Here is a 15752-nt window from a genome sequence, read left to right on the forward strand (position 1 = left end):
AATTAGTGCTACATATCCAATGAAATGTTTCCGAAAAAAGTTTCTGGTTCAAGTTGAAATTTGTATTTTGTCAAAGGGTCAAAGTAAAGAAATAGTTTGATAAGAGATCCATGCTTGATCAAAGGGATGAATAAAGCAAATATTAATTAGATTAAGATTGTTCCAAAACAACTTTTTATCAATTCTGGAGGTCTGTTGAACAATTTGACTTGTAACTAACCTATGTAGGAATCTGTTCACAAAGAACCCAATGGAAGTAAATCTTTATCAAACTTTTATGCAAATAAAACGAGCCATATTTGTAATCATTTAAGTCAAGGTGTTAGGTACCAACCTGAGTAGTTGAGGGTTATTTTTTTGATTTAAGATATTAGATGAACGTTCAAAAATAAAATGTACAAATTTGATATTTAAACGTGTGTGTTTATTGGCATTTGTCTCATCAATGTTAAATCTCACGTAAGATTTCAGAAAACATCTTGCAACACTTCCTCAACCATTCAAAAAGAAGATGCCAATAAATATCTGTGAACATTACTGGAAAATCAACATTTCCATTTGAATTTTTAAAGGCTTTTTATGTGAACAATGAAGGTGAGCCTGTGTCATGAAAATAATCTTATAGAAAATGAAACAAATTACAAACAAATACTAAAGGCACATTCAAATTCATAAGATAAAATTGATCTGACAATGTCATTGTTTCAAAAATACCAACAGACTGACAGTTCACAAAACAAAACAAATACAACTAGATATTGAGCATGTGAACCCCCGCCAAATGTGATGACAGGCACATCTCATTCAAAAAGATAATGCCATTAAATATCTGTGAACATTACTGGAAAATCAACATTTCCGTTTGAATTATTAAAGTTTTTTTTTATGTGATCAAGAAGTGTAGATAGATTTTTTTTCATTTTCGCAAACAAAATATGGATTTATAGGAGAAAAACATGTGAAACAACAACAATAATGATCTACACCAAACACATAGATAAGAACTAATGCATTATGTATGAAACATAAAAGTAGCTATTGTAGTGACAGTGGCATTAATCTGTGTGGATAAGGAAACAGTTTTTTCTAAAAAAAAATGCATTCATTTAAAAAAAAAAAGGCAGTTATTTTTTAAACAGGGTATTACTTTTGCAAAAAAACGTCATTTTTTTTTATAAAGACTTACAATTTAGAAATTTATTAAGACACTCATTGATGGTCCTGCTTCAAAAAGGAACAGCTTCTAAAAGAGGCATTAGTGCCTATATTCAAAGGTATTCTTGTTAATGTTGAATGATGACTTTGACAATCAAAATTAAGTTGTTGCATACTAAATGATTAAAATGATTTGTAAAAACTTTATTATTTTCATGCATCCGATCCATGTCAACTTGCTTACATATCAGAAATACTTTGTTAAAATCTATTTTGTTTATAGTATATTTAAACCTTATGTATACCATGACTTCAGAAAAATAAAACTTTAAAATATAACACAGTTTTCTGTGCAATATTTATCATTTGCCTTGAAGTTCATAATTGCCTTATGGATATAAGAAAGACTTACTATTGAAATGTGAGTGCTATATTCAGGTAGTTTGAACCTAAAATATTAATTTGTTTTATGATAATATGCAATCCTGCATGTAAGTCACTTTAACTTTAAACCAAATTATTAATAAACAAATGCTAAAGGCACATTCAAATTCATAAGATAAAAATGATCTGACAATGTCATTGTTTCAAAAATACCAACAGACTGACAGTTCACAAAACAAAACAAATACAACTAGATATTGAGCATGTGAACCCCCGCCAAATGTGATGACAGGCAAAGCTAAAAGAAATTCAATTGCCCAAAAGACAACATTTATAATCTCTAGAAGTCTGTATAGCAAACTGAATGGAAGCTGATGTATGAAGGCATCTGTCCATATAGACATGCGACATGTCGGCGAAAAGGCAGTTACTGATGATATTTTGTAGATAAAAATCTATCTATTGACCATTTTAAATAATGTTGGTACACATGAGTATGTTTAATGTTACATGTAAAAATTAAAATCACAAAAATACTGAACCTGGAGGAAAATCAATTCGGAAAATCCATAATCACATGGCAAAATCAAATAACAAAACGCATCAAAAACGAATGGACAAGAACTGTCATATTCCTAATCATCAGTAGTGCTGGTTTCAATCAATCAGTCAATGTTGTAAAGGCCATTTAGTATGCAGTTTCAAATCAGTGAATGTTTTTCTATTTAAATTGAATGCCTATTACACAACAACATATCACTATTTATATATGGTTAGTATTTTGAGACTTTTTGTCTTGGAACAGCAATTTACTTCAGTTCACATATGGTTTATTTCTATTGTTAAAAAGCACATTTTATGCTCATTATATTCGCATGAGTAAAAAGTTCTTATTCGTAATCTAAATAGTAGTATGTTCTGTCAGGAATTAAAAAATTACCTAAGTTGAATGTCTCAACAATAAAAGCGAGAAGGCTACAGCAAACTAGCTGTTAGGAAAGGACAAGTTATAAAATCCAGAAAAACAGATCTTGTTGGAAATGAATCTTTGAACGAATTATCATAGCTCTGAAACTTCGAAATTATCACATGAGCAATAACAGTTTGTCTACCGAAAATCTGACTTCCTTTACCGGAACTTTTGTTTTCACTTTTCAAACTCCCTTCTTCGGTTGCTGTAACTTTTTTTTCTTCTTAACGCCCTCCTGGGTTTGCACATTTGTAACCTAATACTAACACGACGGTTGTTTATTATCTGTTTACACTTAACCTTTAGAATGACCTGTACATTGGGTCTGTGTTTTTATTGTGCTTCTTGTTGATTGTTTGCTTTATTATCATTTATCCCATTAGACTAAGTGATCCATGGTGATCACTGTTTGTACATCTACCCGACATTAGACAATTTACATTTTCCTCATGATCGTCTTTTTCGAAAACATCTTGCCAATATACAGAAAAAATGAAAGAAATGATATATACAAGGATTTTTATTGCATTGATTCTTATAATAGTTATCAAAGGTACCAGGATTATAATCGCGCGTTCCGTCTACATAAGACTCATCAGGGACGCTAATATCAAAATATTTATAAAGCCAAACAAGTACAAAGTTGAAGAGCATTGCATGAGGATCCAAAATTCCAAAAAGTTGTGCCAAATACGGCTAAGGTAGTCTATGTCTGGGATAAGAAAATCCTTAGTTTTTCGAAAAATTTAAAGGTTTGTAAACAGGAAATTTATAAAAATGACCACATTATTGATATTCATGTCAACACCGAAATGTTGACTACTAGGCTGGTGATACCCTCGGGGATGAAACGTCCACCAGCAGTGCCATCGACCCAGTGGTGTTAATATAAGCCAGTTTTATATATTTTCTCTGGAACTACAGTTAAACAAGTTTTGAAATATTTAGAGACCGGTGATTTGAAGACCTTATACAAAGTGAAACATTAGTCATTTCATTATGATCAGATGGTTAACACAACGGTATATATGTGGCTTTTAGTTCTGATGGAAATGCTATGTAAAATAATATTTCTTTCGTCTTATTTGAAACAGCAATAACCACTTTTGAACACACTTATAATGTATTAAGAGGAATGAACATGAAAAATATTGTACATGTTATAATTGTACAATGTCAAAATACAAGTTTTAACATGTACAAAATTGCCTCGTACAAGATATAACATGTACAAAATATTGCTTAAAAACGGTTTTAACCTGTACAAAATTTAAAAATAATAAAACAGAATATACGTTCACGATAGAAATTTATCAAATAATAAAGAACAATAATCAAATGCGAAAGAAGGTGCATTATTTAAAGCATGCATAAAATACTTCATTTTCATTCATTTTAGAAACAAGTTTTTTTTATTACGTTTTGCTACTAGACAGATAAATGTGACTCATTTGAGATGCCTAAAACTTTCCCTCTTCTACATTTGAAATTGCCTGTACCAAGTCAGGAATATGACAGTTCTTGTCCATTCGTTTATGATGCGTTTTGTTATTTGATTTTGCCATGTGATTATGGACTTTCCTAATTGATTTTCCTCTGAGTTCAGAATTTTTGTGATTTTACTTTTTACACCTACCATACCTACAACTGTATTTTTTACACTAACAATGCACGAATCTTTGCCCCCTCCCACTTAAGGATATCTTATGGACCATCTCTCTAACACTCATATCACTCATTGGGACTTCAGATACATTTAAAGTTGCATTTGCAAGAAATTGAACTGGGTCCCCGTGAACTGGGTCTATACTCAAGTATCCCTTTATTTGTCCAACTAAGTCTTCAGTTCAAATTTTGTAGGCGCAATATGTTTATTCACATTCATCATTAAGCCTGTTATGTTTTCCGCATATTCATGGCCCATATCAATGGACTGAATGTGAATGATAACGTTATCGCCTTAGAACAGTTTATCTAGTTTTTTGAGTTTTTTCTCAAGGCATGGGATTGTACCTGCTAGCCAGAAAGGGTCACCTTTCGTGCACGCTTGATGTCAATATTTGAAATTTCAGATAAACCCTCACTGGTATCGACAGCAGGAATATCACCACCAGAGTGCACCCTCTTTCGAGGAATTATACCAGTAGATGTCATGCTGAAACTTTCTCACTAACCATGTTAGCATCACTTTATTACCATTGTTTCTGTTTCTAACTCTAACTTTGTTCGTTCATTGGTGTCAGCTAAATCATTACCATTCAATTAATCATCAGTTTCAATGTTTGTATCAGTAATAATGACTGTCTCTGAAATTGTTTTCAGTTTCGATTTCAGTTTCTGTATTATGTTCTGTCTCGGTAAAAAAGGGTTTTCACTGTCAGTGTTATTAGATACAGAACTTGCTTCAAATATCGCTTCTAAGTTTTCTTCTGTTTGTATACAAGGGAGGAATACCGAATAATTTTAATTAACTACATGTGAATTTAAAAAGTCTTTAAGGTATTATGTAATCATAAAAACTATTTATCTGGTCAATAACTAACTGTATCAAAAAGGTATCACACTAACATGAATGAACGATAACAAAAAATGATTCAAATATCATTGAGGTAAGTGGCATGTGTTGTAATAATAAAAACATATCTTTATTTTCAAATTTTGTACAAGTTAAAACCATTTTAAAGCAACATTTTGTATATGTTATAACATGTATGAGGTACTTTTGTACATGTTATAACTTGTATTTTTGCATTGTACGAATTATAACATGTACAACATTTTTGTACATGTTATAACCTTTCTAAGTCGCAACTTGTACACGACATATATATTTGGTTTGAGTGAATGAAATAAATATCAACAGGGCCAATCATTAATTTCAAATGCCGATTGTTTCAAATTCCTCTACATGTGATTCTTGATTAAAGATTCTTGTTAAGAATTACGATTATGACGTAGCTGTTTGCGGTACGACTGATATCTTTGTGACGTCATGTTATAATAATGTATGATAATGTTATTATTGAATAGAAAATTGTAATGGCAGAAGTATTTGTATCTATAATGCCTAAACCAAGTCTGAGATCCCGATTAACAAAACACAACGCAGCACATTAATCTACAGTCTGTGTATCTTATATAAATATTGATCAAATAAGTCATATTTTAATCTTAAGTATTTCTGCATTGATTTCCCATTTGAGTTACATATCTTATTCTGCAGCTCCAGAAGTTTATAATTGGGCTCATGTATAACGTGCCAGTTTAAGGCCGCTATATTTGGGAAGTCGCTTGATTTTATTATTTCTTTATGTTGATTTGCTAGAAATGATTTCGAGTCTTTCGACGATTTTTTCCAACTAAGAATGATTTAAATATCTCTCCACATGTATAAATGTTGTATTTGTATGCTTTTAAGACTATGATTGGCTAAATGGACCTGCTGTTCCTACCCAAGTTCTAAATGTCGTGAACTCGAATTCACAGGGGATACATTGTTTTAGTTATAACGATGAGCGATAAAAACACACACGCTAAATACATTTGGTGCGTCTGAACTGTTTTTTCCCTGTCTTTTAATTATAACCTTCGTAAGGGACACTAAATTACTGACTAATACCCTCTTACAATAAATAAAAACCCCAACACAACACTAATTCATCTTTGCTTCGATCTTCATCATTTTAATTACCTTATGAAAATTATCCGTAAAAATACAAGATGAGAAGTTTTCATTATTATATTAAACATTTAAAGTTAATCTCTTGTTATAAAGGTACATATAGGTTCATTAAACATTTTACTGGTAATCTTTACTTATGCACTGCACGTGTGTCAACATGTGTACCTAATCTGATAATTAATCATAATTTATTTTACATCGATCACGAGACTCTATTCTAACCTAAACATGGCTACTGTATGATAAAGAGAATTGATTGCAATACTATGCGAGGAAATCAGTAGTTTTTTAAGGTATGATAGCCGACAGTGCGAGGGCTGTTTAGCCAGTCAAAGTCGTCCATCATTATTTAAGGTATGGGAAATAACGTTATGTAAAGCAACTTGCTAGTTTGAATATTTATAAACATATTTGACGAATAAATATAAAAAATGTAACTTCAGAATTCCATGGGATGTTTATCTTTTTCTTATTTTGTAACAGTAAGCATGGTTAGTGAGAAGAGAAAGGGGACCAAAACACTCACCAGTTTAAGCCCACCGCATTTTAAATGTAGTAGGTTAAAAATAACCCAATGAATATCAAGGATACAGTCACGTTACTGATTTTTTGAAAAGCAGAAGACATATATAAATAACATATATTGGTCGTCATTGAATTTGAATAGAAATATTGTGTTAACAGACATATGTGCACGTACAAATAACAAATGAAAACTGAAAATCTTTCGGATCTGGTAATGAACAACAAATTTGTACATGTGTTAAAGTCCGTTTTCTCATTGCCCGATCTGAATGTTCTTTGTCCTCCTTTTTTCAGAAATGGCAAATTCAATTAGTGCAGAAGAGACATATTATCTACGTATTGCAAATTTGCTGCTCAAAGTAGCGCCTACAGCTGTCAGAGTTAAATTTGATAAGGAGTTTTATCCATCAGGATTTCAGACAGTTCTTAATCAAAACAGAACAAAAATCCAGGGACTAACGCAGAAGAGGATAATAAATCTAAAACAATGGAGCTTACTTTTTCCAAGCTCAGGTACATTTTTAATTACTTATGACGTCCATTGGAATTTGTTAGGAACAAATAAATCAGGAATCAAGTCAAAATAGTTTTGATCATGACAGTGGGATGCTCTACTACATTAAAAAAAATATTTTTACTATTTTAACAGTAAAGTTAACTTCGGATTATATATAGGAGCTCGTCTTTTTTTGGCGATTTTTGCTTTCAATAAATGTTATACAGCTTTGCTATTGATTTGGCTTTGCGAATATTTTGGATTTAGTATTGGTTATGTCTCTTATCGAGACGAACCGATTTGCCGTACTCAATACAACGACTGGTACTTTTTTGTTATCCATTACCGTAAAATATAACTAATAATTTAAAACACAAACGTAAGACTGGTATCACTCCTCTAGCTACAGGTTTTAAATGTTGGATTATAAACTAGATTTTTTGTATCATGGGCTTGTAGAATTTATCAAAAAAAGGGACAAACATTCATTGGCTAACATATCAAGTATACTTCAAATAACTTAAAAAGTGGTCATATCCTAAACCATTATTTATCGTGCTACCAGCTAATGCAATGTTCTTTCAGGTACAGCTGTCTCGTCCACTTTTGATGTTACTCTAATGATATGCCTACTCAGGAATCTGGCTAAAATAAATATCCAAGACAACCTTCCATTATCAACTGATACAAGTGAAGGGGCTGCTTTGTCAAGAATCAAATATTACCGAAACGAAATTGCTCATAACGAAAGTGGAACATTGACAGAAAAACAGTTTCATACACTTTGGGGAGAAGTTAGTCAGGTGAGTTTGACTTCTAAGCATTAAGTTATAACACATGAATGCTTTGTCATTTTATATTTAAAAAATCTCTATTAAGTAGGAATTTAAACTTAAAATATGAATTATTTCTTTCACGTTAAAGGGTTTTCTGCATTTTTATGTGTTAACTTTTACATTTCATTTAAATGCAAAAGAATTAAGAAGGATAACAAAAGGAAATTTAGTAATTGTTAGGTATTCGCATTTCCAATATGATATTAACTTTAAACTGTTACACTAAACAAAATAATTATACTTTACAGGCTATAACATTACTTGGAGGACAAAATTACAATCAATTTTGTGCTGATTTGAAAGTCAGAGATCTTGATGGACATGACAAAGAAGTTTTGATAGAACTTAGAAATATCAGAAGTGAAACTATCCCGAAAGGAGCAATAGGTATTTTTTTCTTAATTGCAATATGTCAAAATTAGACAAGTTTACGGACGTTCAAATATCATTACTTGCTTATTTGAAGACACAAATCATGGTAGCAACAAAATGTGAGGGACACTGTCAATTCATTAAAGACACAATCAGAACACACATTAGAAATTCTAAACATAACTTCATATTAAAGTAAAGCTGACTGTATTAAAGTGGAAAACATTGTATGTTTTTGCATATTTTTAATATAATTACTACATTATACAAACACATAAGTTCAACGGGTTAAAAAAAATCAATGCACACTATCTAATCTAGAAATTGATTTACTGATAATTCTGAAGATACAATTGTACTTAGTGGTTTAATTTTGTTTTCTGATTTTGTTTAACATCTCTACAGTTGTACATACCAGTCTATTAGAAGATTGGTCCACTAATGATGGAAAGGTTGTTCCAACTAAAGCTTTCCAACGTATATTAAAACTTTTGGAAGAAGAACACGTGTTGACAGTTATAGGTCCACCAGGTTGTGGGAAATCGACAGCGATACACCATGCTGCTCTGCAGCTACGCGACCAAGAAGATTATGTTGTAGTTCCAGTTAATTTTCCAGGTGAAATCATACAGTACTACAATCCAGAGTGCAAACAAGTATTTGTTTATGATGATATATGTGGTAAATATGCTATAAACCATCAAATGCTGGACAATTGGTGTGTACAATCTAATGCAATCCAGGTCATTTTAAGCAGCACAAAAGTGAAAATATTAAGCTCATGCAGAAGTTATATTTTCAAAGATAGATGCTTTTGTAAAGTAAAACTTCTTTCTGAAGTTCATTTTGACGTAACATCAGAAAATTATGCTTTGACTGAGAAAGAAAGATCTCTCATTGCAGAGGTATACCTATCAGCAAATGAAGTAACAACTTTACAGAAATCAAACGTATTTACGAAATACGAGTTCTTTCCCCTTTTATGTCAGTTGTACTCATCAAAAGAGTCCGGTGATGTAGAAAAATATTTTTCGGATCCCATTGAAGCAATTAATGTAGAGCTAGAATCTCTAATGAACGAAACCGATCAAACAACTTTTGCAACACTATTTTTATTTGTTATCTACAATAACTGTATAGACGAAACCATTTTCAATCAGAAGTTAGAAATACGAAATATTTTACTGGATCTATCTGACCATTTTGAAATTTCGTCTGTTTTGTCAATAACTGTTGTCAAATTGCAATTGAAAAAACTCATCAATAGTTTTGTAAAGAAATGTAAAAACTCTTACAGCATGATCCACGACAAGATTTTTGACATCCTGGTTTTGTTTTGCGGTAACAAATATTTTGATGTCTGTCTCGAAGTCGCGCATACAGATATAATACGTGACCGATTTCATTTTGTGTCACTGAATACGGAAGTGTCCGAAGGTATCATTATTGTTTCGGCAGATAAAGAAGATGCATATTTTGACAGAATTTCAAATGATATTCGTAATGGTTTTATAGCCAACGTCTTTACAAATAGTCATATAACATATATATCGTATCAACAGAAAATAATTACACATCTGAAAAAGAACGAGGATTTACTGAACATTGTTTTGTCCCTATCAGAGAAAGAATCTTCACCATTACTTGCTGTTGCAAATCAAGGACTCAGTTATCTTGTACACTCTCTGATTGATATTGGATTTAAAGTAAATGTTCTCGACGAAAAGGGTCGATCCCCTCTATTTCTATCTGCCGATTTTGACTATATTGAAACTGTCGAAATTTTATTGAATAACTTCGCTAATCCTGATTTATGTGACGATAAAAAGATATCTCCACTCCATTTATCATGTTTAAATGGAAACATCGAAATGGTTAAATTGTTGATAAATTCTATGTGTAGCAAGAACATTCGTAATTATTTTGGCCATACACCACTCACATTTGCATCATTGTTAGGTCATACAGATATTGTCACATTTCTGCTAGAAAATGAGAGTGATGCTAATGCTATAAGTAAAAACAACAATACCGCATTACATGCTGCCTGTTACTTTGACAACGTGGAAATTGTTCAATTACTACTAGATTATGAATGTGATCCAAGTATATTGTCTATATATAAGGAATCTCCACTTTTAGTTGCTTGTGCGAATAACAGCATTTTATCAGCAGGAGTATTATTAGAAAACGGGTGCAACCCTAATATGTATACACAAATTGAAGGGATGTATGTTCCGTAATACGATATGAATTATAAAGACACACTACCCATTGGAATTCAGGATGACACATACTCACTGATGTGTGCACTACTTCTAGAAAATGCAGAGTTATATGAAAGTGTGTTTGCAAAACTTGCAATGATGATGAATGAACTTTCTTTTATTTACTTAAAAGGCCCATTAACAAAACCGCAATCATCGTTTAATATGACTCCACTTTTTATGGCATCATCATACAGATTCGTTAATTTAGTTAAATTGTTGCTGCAGCGCCGCGCTAATCAAAATTTGGGAAATGGTTGTAGTGAAACTCCGTTATTTTTTGCGGCTGAACATGGATTCATAGAGATTGTAAATTTGCTTTTAGAATTTAAGGCTGATCTAAATATATGTAACAACAAAAACATATCACCGTTGCAGGCAGCAGCAGTGAATGGATTTTCTGAAATTGTGTCTTTGTTATTAAGAAATGGAGCAAATCCTAACTATGATGATGAAGTGAATGGCCCACCACTGATCCTTGCTACACACAGATGTTTTTGTGATGTTGTTGAACTACTTTTGAAATTTGATGCTGATCCAAATATTTTCAATTTCCAAGGCGAAACGTGTTTGCACTTGGCTTCTGATATCGGTGATGTTGAAATTGTTAGATTACTCCTACAAAATAATGCAGACCCAAACGTTGTTGATAATAGTTTGAATACACCATTACATATAGCGTCACATATTATGCGTAAGCTGGTGTTTGTCACGTCACGTCTATGGATTGGAAGAACATTGTATTAATGAGTTGGGACAAACTGCATATCTCAAATCTAGACGACGTAACGAATATATTTCACCAAAAATTTAAAGAAATAGTCATATTGTTATTAAGGTATAAAGCTGATCCATTAAGAGTTGTTTAAATTACTTTTTTTAAAGGATTACCATCTAGTGATGTTGGCAGAGACGGCGTAAACTATTTGTATGGAGCTTAATATTCAGTAGAAGATAGACCACCTCGATGGTTCATACCTTGTTTGTAGATGCCTTATGTTACTTAGTTTCTGTCTGTTCATGGTCAAGATAATTAATAGAAAAAAGAATTGTAGGTTTTTTTATGTGAAATACTCACTCTTTCTTAGAATCCTTACAAGGTCTACCTGTCAGTCCGACAGGTTTCAGCCGACCTCGACTGCATTTCATGCAGCAGTGATAAAGGTTTGGCTTCCGAATAACGTCCGTATATCAGATGCTATAATGAATAAGAAAACTATATTTGATGTAATAAATGAATGTAAGTGTTCATGTCCGACTGGCAAATTTCATCTGATCTTGACCTTATACTCAAGGGTCGTTTATCAATGTTTAGTTATTTGTGAATTTATATTATAAGTACTACGGCCATTCTATTTGATGATTGTCACGATTGTATTACTGTACGTTTCAACCGAGCTTGAACTTATTTCAAGGCTCCTTGGTCAATGTTTATTTTTTAATTTTTGTCAGTATATCTGATACTGTAAGCAAGAAGCCAACAATATTATGTGACTGAAATGATTGTAAGATAAACATGTATGTAAAGCTGAGTTCATATGACCGTGACCTCATTTTTATGATTTATTAGTTAATGCTAACTTTTTTTCGTATATTATCAGCAATAGGTCAATAAAATTTGGTGTATGGGTACATTTTGGTTCATCTGATCTTGATGCCATTTTGTATGGTTCATTGGTCAATGTTAAGTTTTAGAAATTAAGCTTATTTCGCAGATCTTAGATGAAAACCTTTAAAAAAAAACAGAATTTTAAATTAAGCTTAATATTTAAGTTAAGCAGACAAGACATATTACCGTGTGTACGCTTGTTTCAAATGTTTCCTATGTCACGCGGTTTATATTTCAGTTATGTGCGCACACTTTACACATTTATTTGAATGCTTATCGTGTAAGGCCATGTTCACACCAAACGCCGTGTAGAGTAAACATGTTTACAATTAGTTTAGTGTAGTGTACACTGGTTTCACATTACATTTGTTCACATCTATACACCTTGTTTAGCTACCTGTACATAAGATTTGTTCCCACTTGTAAACTATATGTTATTTAAATGTTCATTACGTAGAACTGAATTCAAAATTTTTGGACAATTTTTCTAGCGGTAAGGGAACAACCATTTGACTTCAAAAGTGTGGTGGTGGTGGAATGGAAATATTCCGATCCCCAATTTGATAAAAAAAAAAAAAAAGTCATACAGATGATAAAAAAATATTCTGAATCAAGAGATTCCCCATACATTATAGTGTTAAATATTGAAAAAAATGTATTTGATCACCAGCATCGAAAAAAAAAGGAATAAAAACGTACGTGCGAAAAACAAATCTGACTCAGATAAAAAAAAATCCACAACCCTCCCCCTTTTTTTAGTTAAGTGGTTTCTACTTTAAGAAAGCCATTTTTATAATTTGCAGTAGTTTAAATATACTAGAGATGTCTCGATTACGCATTAGAAACGTTAGCTGCAGCAGCGTGCTTACAGCCGGAAAAAAAGGATTGAGATATTAGGGATCACTACATTTTTATCTTTTTTGTTTGTTTCAAATGGTATTTCTTATCGAAGGAGTATTTGGTAAAAGAATAGGGTAACGTGTTTTTTTTTTATTATTTTAAGTGTTATTTAACGGATCTGAGATACTAGACAAACGTATCATTTACCCCACACTTTTTTAGTCGTGCATTTATGCGTGAATCGTTGTTTGAGTAAAGACTAGTGGCGAATATTTCTGTGTACGTCAAGTCGATTCGGGAAGACCTTTTTAAATGAACTAGGCAGCAACTATTTACTTAATTTTTGGGGAGGAGGAGGGGGCGGGGGGTAGAGGGGCGTGGGCTATCGATTTATTTTCAGGACAAATTTTGGTGACCAGTCGAAATCAATTTTAGCATTATATAAAGTGGCATCTAAGAGTGAAACAAACAAATTTTTTTTCAGGGCCAAAAACTGGAAACATTTTTTGTTTCCAAAAATCAAATGTGAACACGGCCTAACTCATTTTTACCTGTAAATTATATTTATGTCATTTGCACGACTTCAATAACATACAAGTGATCACTGTCATGTTTTGGAAGAAGGCCTACTTTCTGAAAATAAGTGTTTTCATAGCCATATCACTTTGTTTTTAAAATATACTTGATCGTTTCTTTTGTGGAGAGAAATGCAATAACAAAAATAAAGTAAAACAGTAGTAATTAATATTTCTGAAAGATAATACAAGTATAATATGTTAATTTTATTTTGAGATTTTTCGAGTTCGCATAAAACAATTTATAAAAATTTAGTTTCAAACCTTGTCATTTTTTTAATTTTTTTTTATAGCTATTTAACAAATATATGTTAGAACTTTTAAATAACATTTTTTATTGAAAATTAGCTGAAAATTAACGATTACATTGTTAATTGTATAAAATGTAAGTAACATATGACAATACATAAAATGTAAACCTTTTTCTGTTTACGCATTACTATTAAAGGACATGGTACCATAAGGCCTGTGTTTGCCCCCACCCCAACTATTTTCTCATTTTTCAAATTTGATTTGAAGTTTGCTTGGATGAACTTCAATACAACTAATTTTATCAACTGGGTGAGGTGAGGAGGTCAACTTTCTGTTATTATTCAAATATTGTAATTATTATTCACTTTGCAAGTACAACAGCTTTTTAGTTTGTTCTTGGTGCGCCAACTTGACCCAGGCATTGTTTTATTCCAATGTCATGAGAACTGTTGAATCCGTTTATATTTGTTTTAGAATAACAATTACATAATTAATGTGAGTTCATTTATTTTCGTGGGTACAAATTTCAGTTGATTAAGGAAAACTTACATATTCGTGGATATGAATTCCCTGGTTTCGCCTAATTTTGAATACAACATGTACAAGCCAATAGAAAATTTGTCATTCGTTGAATATTTAATTTCATAGTTTACCTGTACCAACGAAATCGAAGTAAAGTAGTACTCAACCAATAACAATGAAACCACAGTGTATCATTGTCTTATTACTAATAAATTCTAACGAATATTGTTTTCATAACAAACATGCATGTGTTGTTTGTAAGTTTATAAATCGTGTTCAATATTAAAATGTAAAAATCACATTTTGCATGTTAAACCTTTACATTTCAGATAACTTTAGAATGCTGTAGATGATAAAGTTTTTGGATTAAAAAACCAGTATGTAGCATATTAATCTATTGCAATAAAAATTCATAATTTCAAATATAATTTGTAGATTTAGATAACTAAGTCCTTATATTTGTATAAAATAACATTCGTTTATAGTGGATCATTGTTTTTAAAATTAAAATTTGCTTGCTAGTCCCTCTCTGTGATCACAGGGAGATAACTCTATCTCATTTCCCAATCAATCTATCATGAAGGGAGGCAATTTCATGCAATTTTCATTCATAGTCTATTTCAAAAATGATAAAAAGTTCTTTATATTGGTATGTAAAAATTTTTAACGTTTCAAATTTATGAAATTATATTCGTACATCAATTGTTTTGATACATCAATAACAAAAAAAGAAATATATTGCATTTATTCATTTTGTAATTATTCAAAATTATATCAGAAACCTAAACATAATTATAAAAAAAATGAACCTGTTAAGGGGAGACAAATCTCGTAAAACTTTTTCGAATTGGCACATAATACCACGGAATGTCACTCATCATACAAATGGCACATCCATATAATTAATTAACTGCGCAATCGTGCTCCACCTTCAATGATGATTCTGAATTATAAATATAACCAAAAGTTGTTAATATATAGATAGTGAAGACTAATGAAAGCTAACCCACTGTAAAAATATTTTTTTACCATTTTTTAAAATTTCCTCAGAAAAATTCTCGAGCCACTTGACTTTCGTAGCTCAAAATTAACGTTTTTACAGAATATTTGAATAAAGTAGTTACAGATTATTCGCTTCTCAAAGTGTAAGAAGCAATAAAAATTGTATGCTTGCACAATATTACCGAAATACGGATTTAACTAAGTCCTAAACATTTTGGCATTTCTTCGTATATTTTTATCGAAAACCGGTATAAACAAATCACAA

General features: G+C 31.4%; 2 protein-coding genes and 1 long non-coding RNA gene across 3 annotated transcripts; 2 read left to right on the top strand and 1 right to left on the bottom strand.

Annotated features, from left to right (window-relative positions):
- Window positions 1-586: 586 nt before the first annotated feature.
- LOC134692680 (uncharacterized) lies at window positions 587-834 on the bottom strand. The gene is made up of 2 exons (XR_010102254.1): window positions 727-834; window positions 587-687 (listed from the first exon to the last, which is right to left on the bottom strand). It is a non-coding gene; the product is annotated as an uncharacterized LOC134692680 (long non-coding RNA).
- A 6178-nt stretch (window positions 835-7012) lies between these two features.
- LOC134692503 (uncharacterized) lies at window positions 7013-10663 on the top strand. The gene is made up of 4 exons (XM_063552960.1): window positions 7013-7229; window positions 7798-8015; window positions 8297-8435; window positions 8826-10663. Exons 1-4 carry the CDS (start codon window positions 7013-7015, stop codon window positions 10661-10663), a joined length of 2412 nt encoding a protein of 803 aa, XP_063409030.1.
- Window positions 10664-10669: 6 nt separating this feature from the next.
- LOC134692504 (ankyrin-1-like) lies at window positions 10670-11434 on the top strand. Its single transcript, XM_063552961.1, has one exon. It carries the CDS (start codon window positions 10670-10672, stop codon window positions 11432-11434), a length of 765 nt encoding a protein of 254 aa, XP_063409031.1.
- The last annotated feature ends 4318 nt before the right edge of the window (window positions 11435-15752 follow it).

The sequence above is a fragment of the Mytilus trossulus genome, chromosome 12 (genome assembly GCF_036588685.1).
Source record: "Mytilus trossulus isolate FHL-02 chromosome 12, PNRI_Mtr1.1.1.hap1, whole genome shotgun sequence".
Lineage (NCBI taxonomy): Eukaryota > Metazoa > Mollusca > Bivalvia > Mytilida > Mytilidae > Mytilus > Mytilus trossulus.

Excerpts from the sequence above, each read along its gene's own strand:
- LOC134692503 (XM_063552960.1), top strand. The coding sequence starts at position 7,013 with ATGGCAAATTCAATTAGTGCAGAAGAGACATATTATCTACGTATTGCA. Across the intron at positions 8,016-8,296 it reads TTTGGGGAGAAGTTAGTCAG|GCTATAACATTACTTGGAGG; the intron begins GTGAGTTTGACT and ends TATACTTTACAG. Across the intron at positions 8,436-8,825 it reads TATCCCGAAAGGAGCAATAG|TTGTACATACCAGTCTATTA; the intron begins GTATTTTTTTCT and ends ACATCTCTACAG.
- LOC134692504 (XM_063552961.1), top strand. The coding sequence starts at position 10,670 with ATGAATTATAAAGACACACTACCCATTGGAATTCAGGATGACACATAC.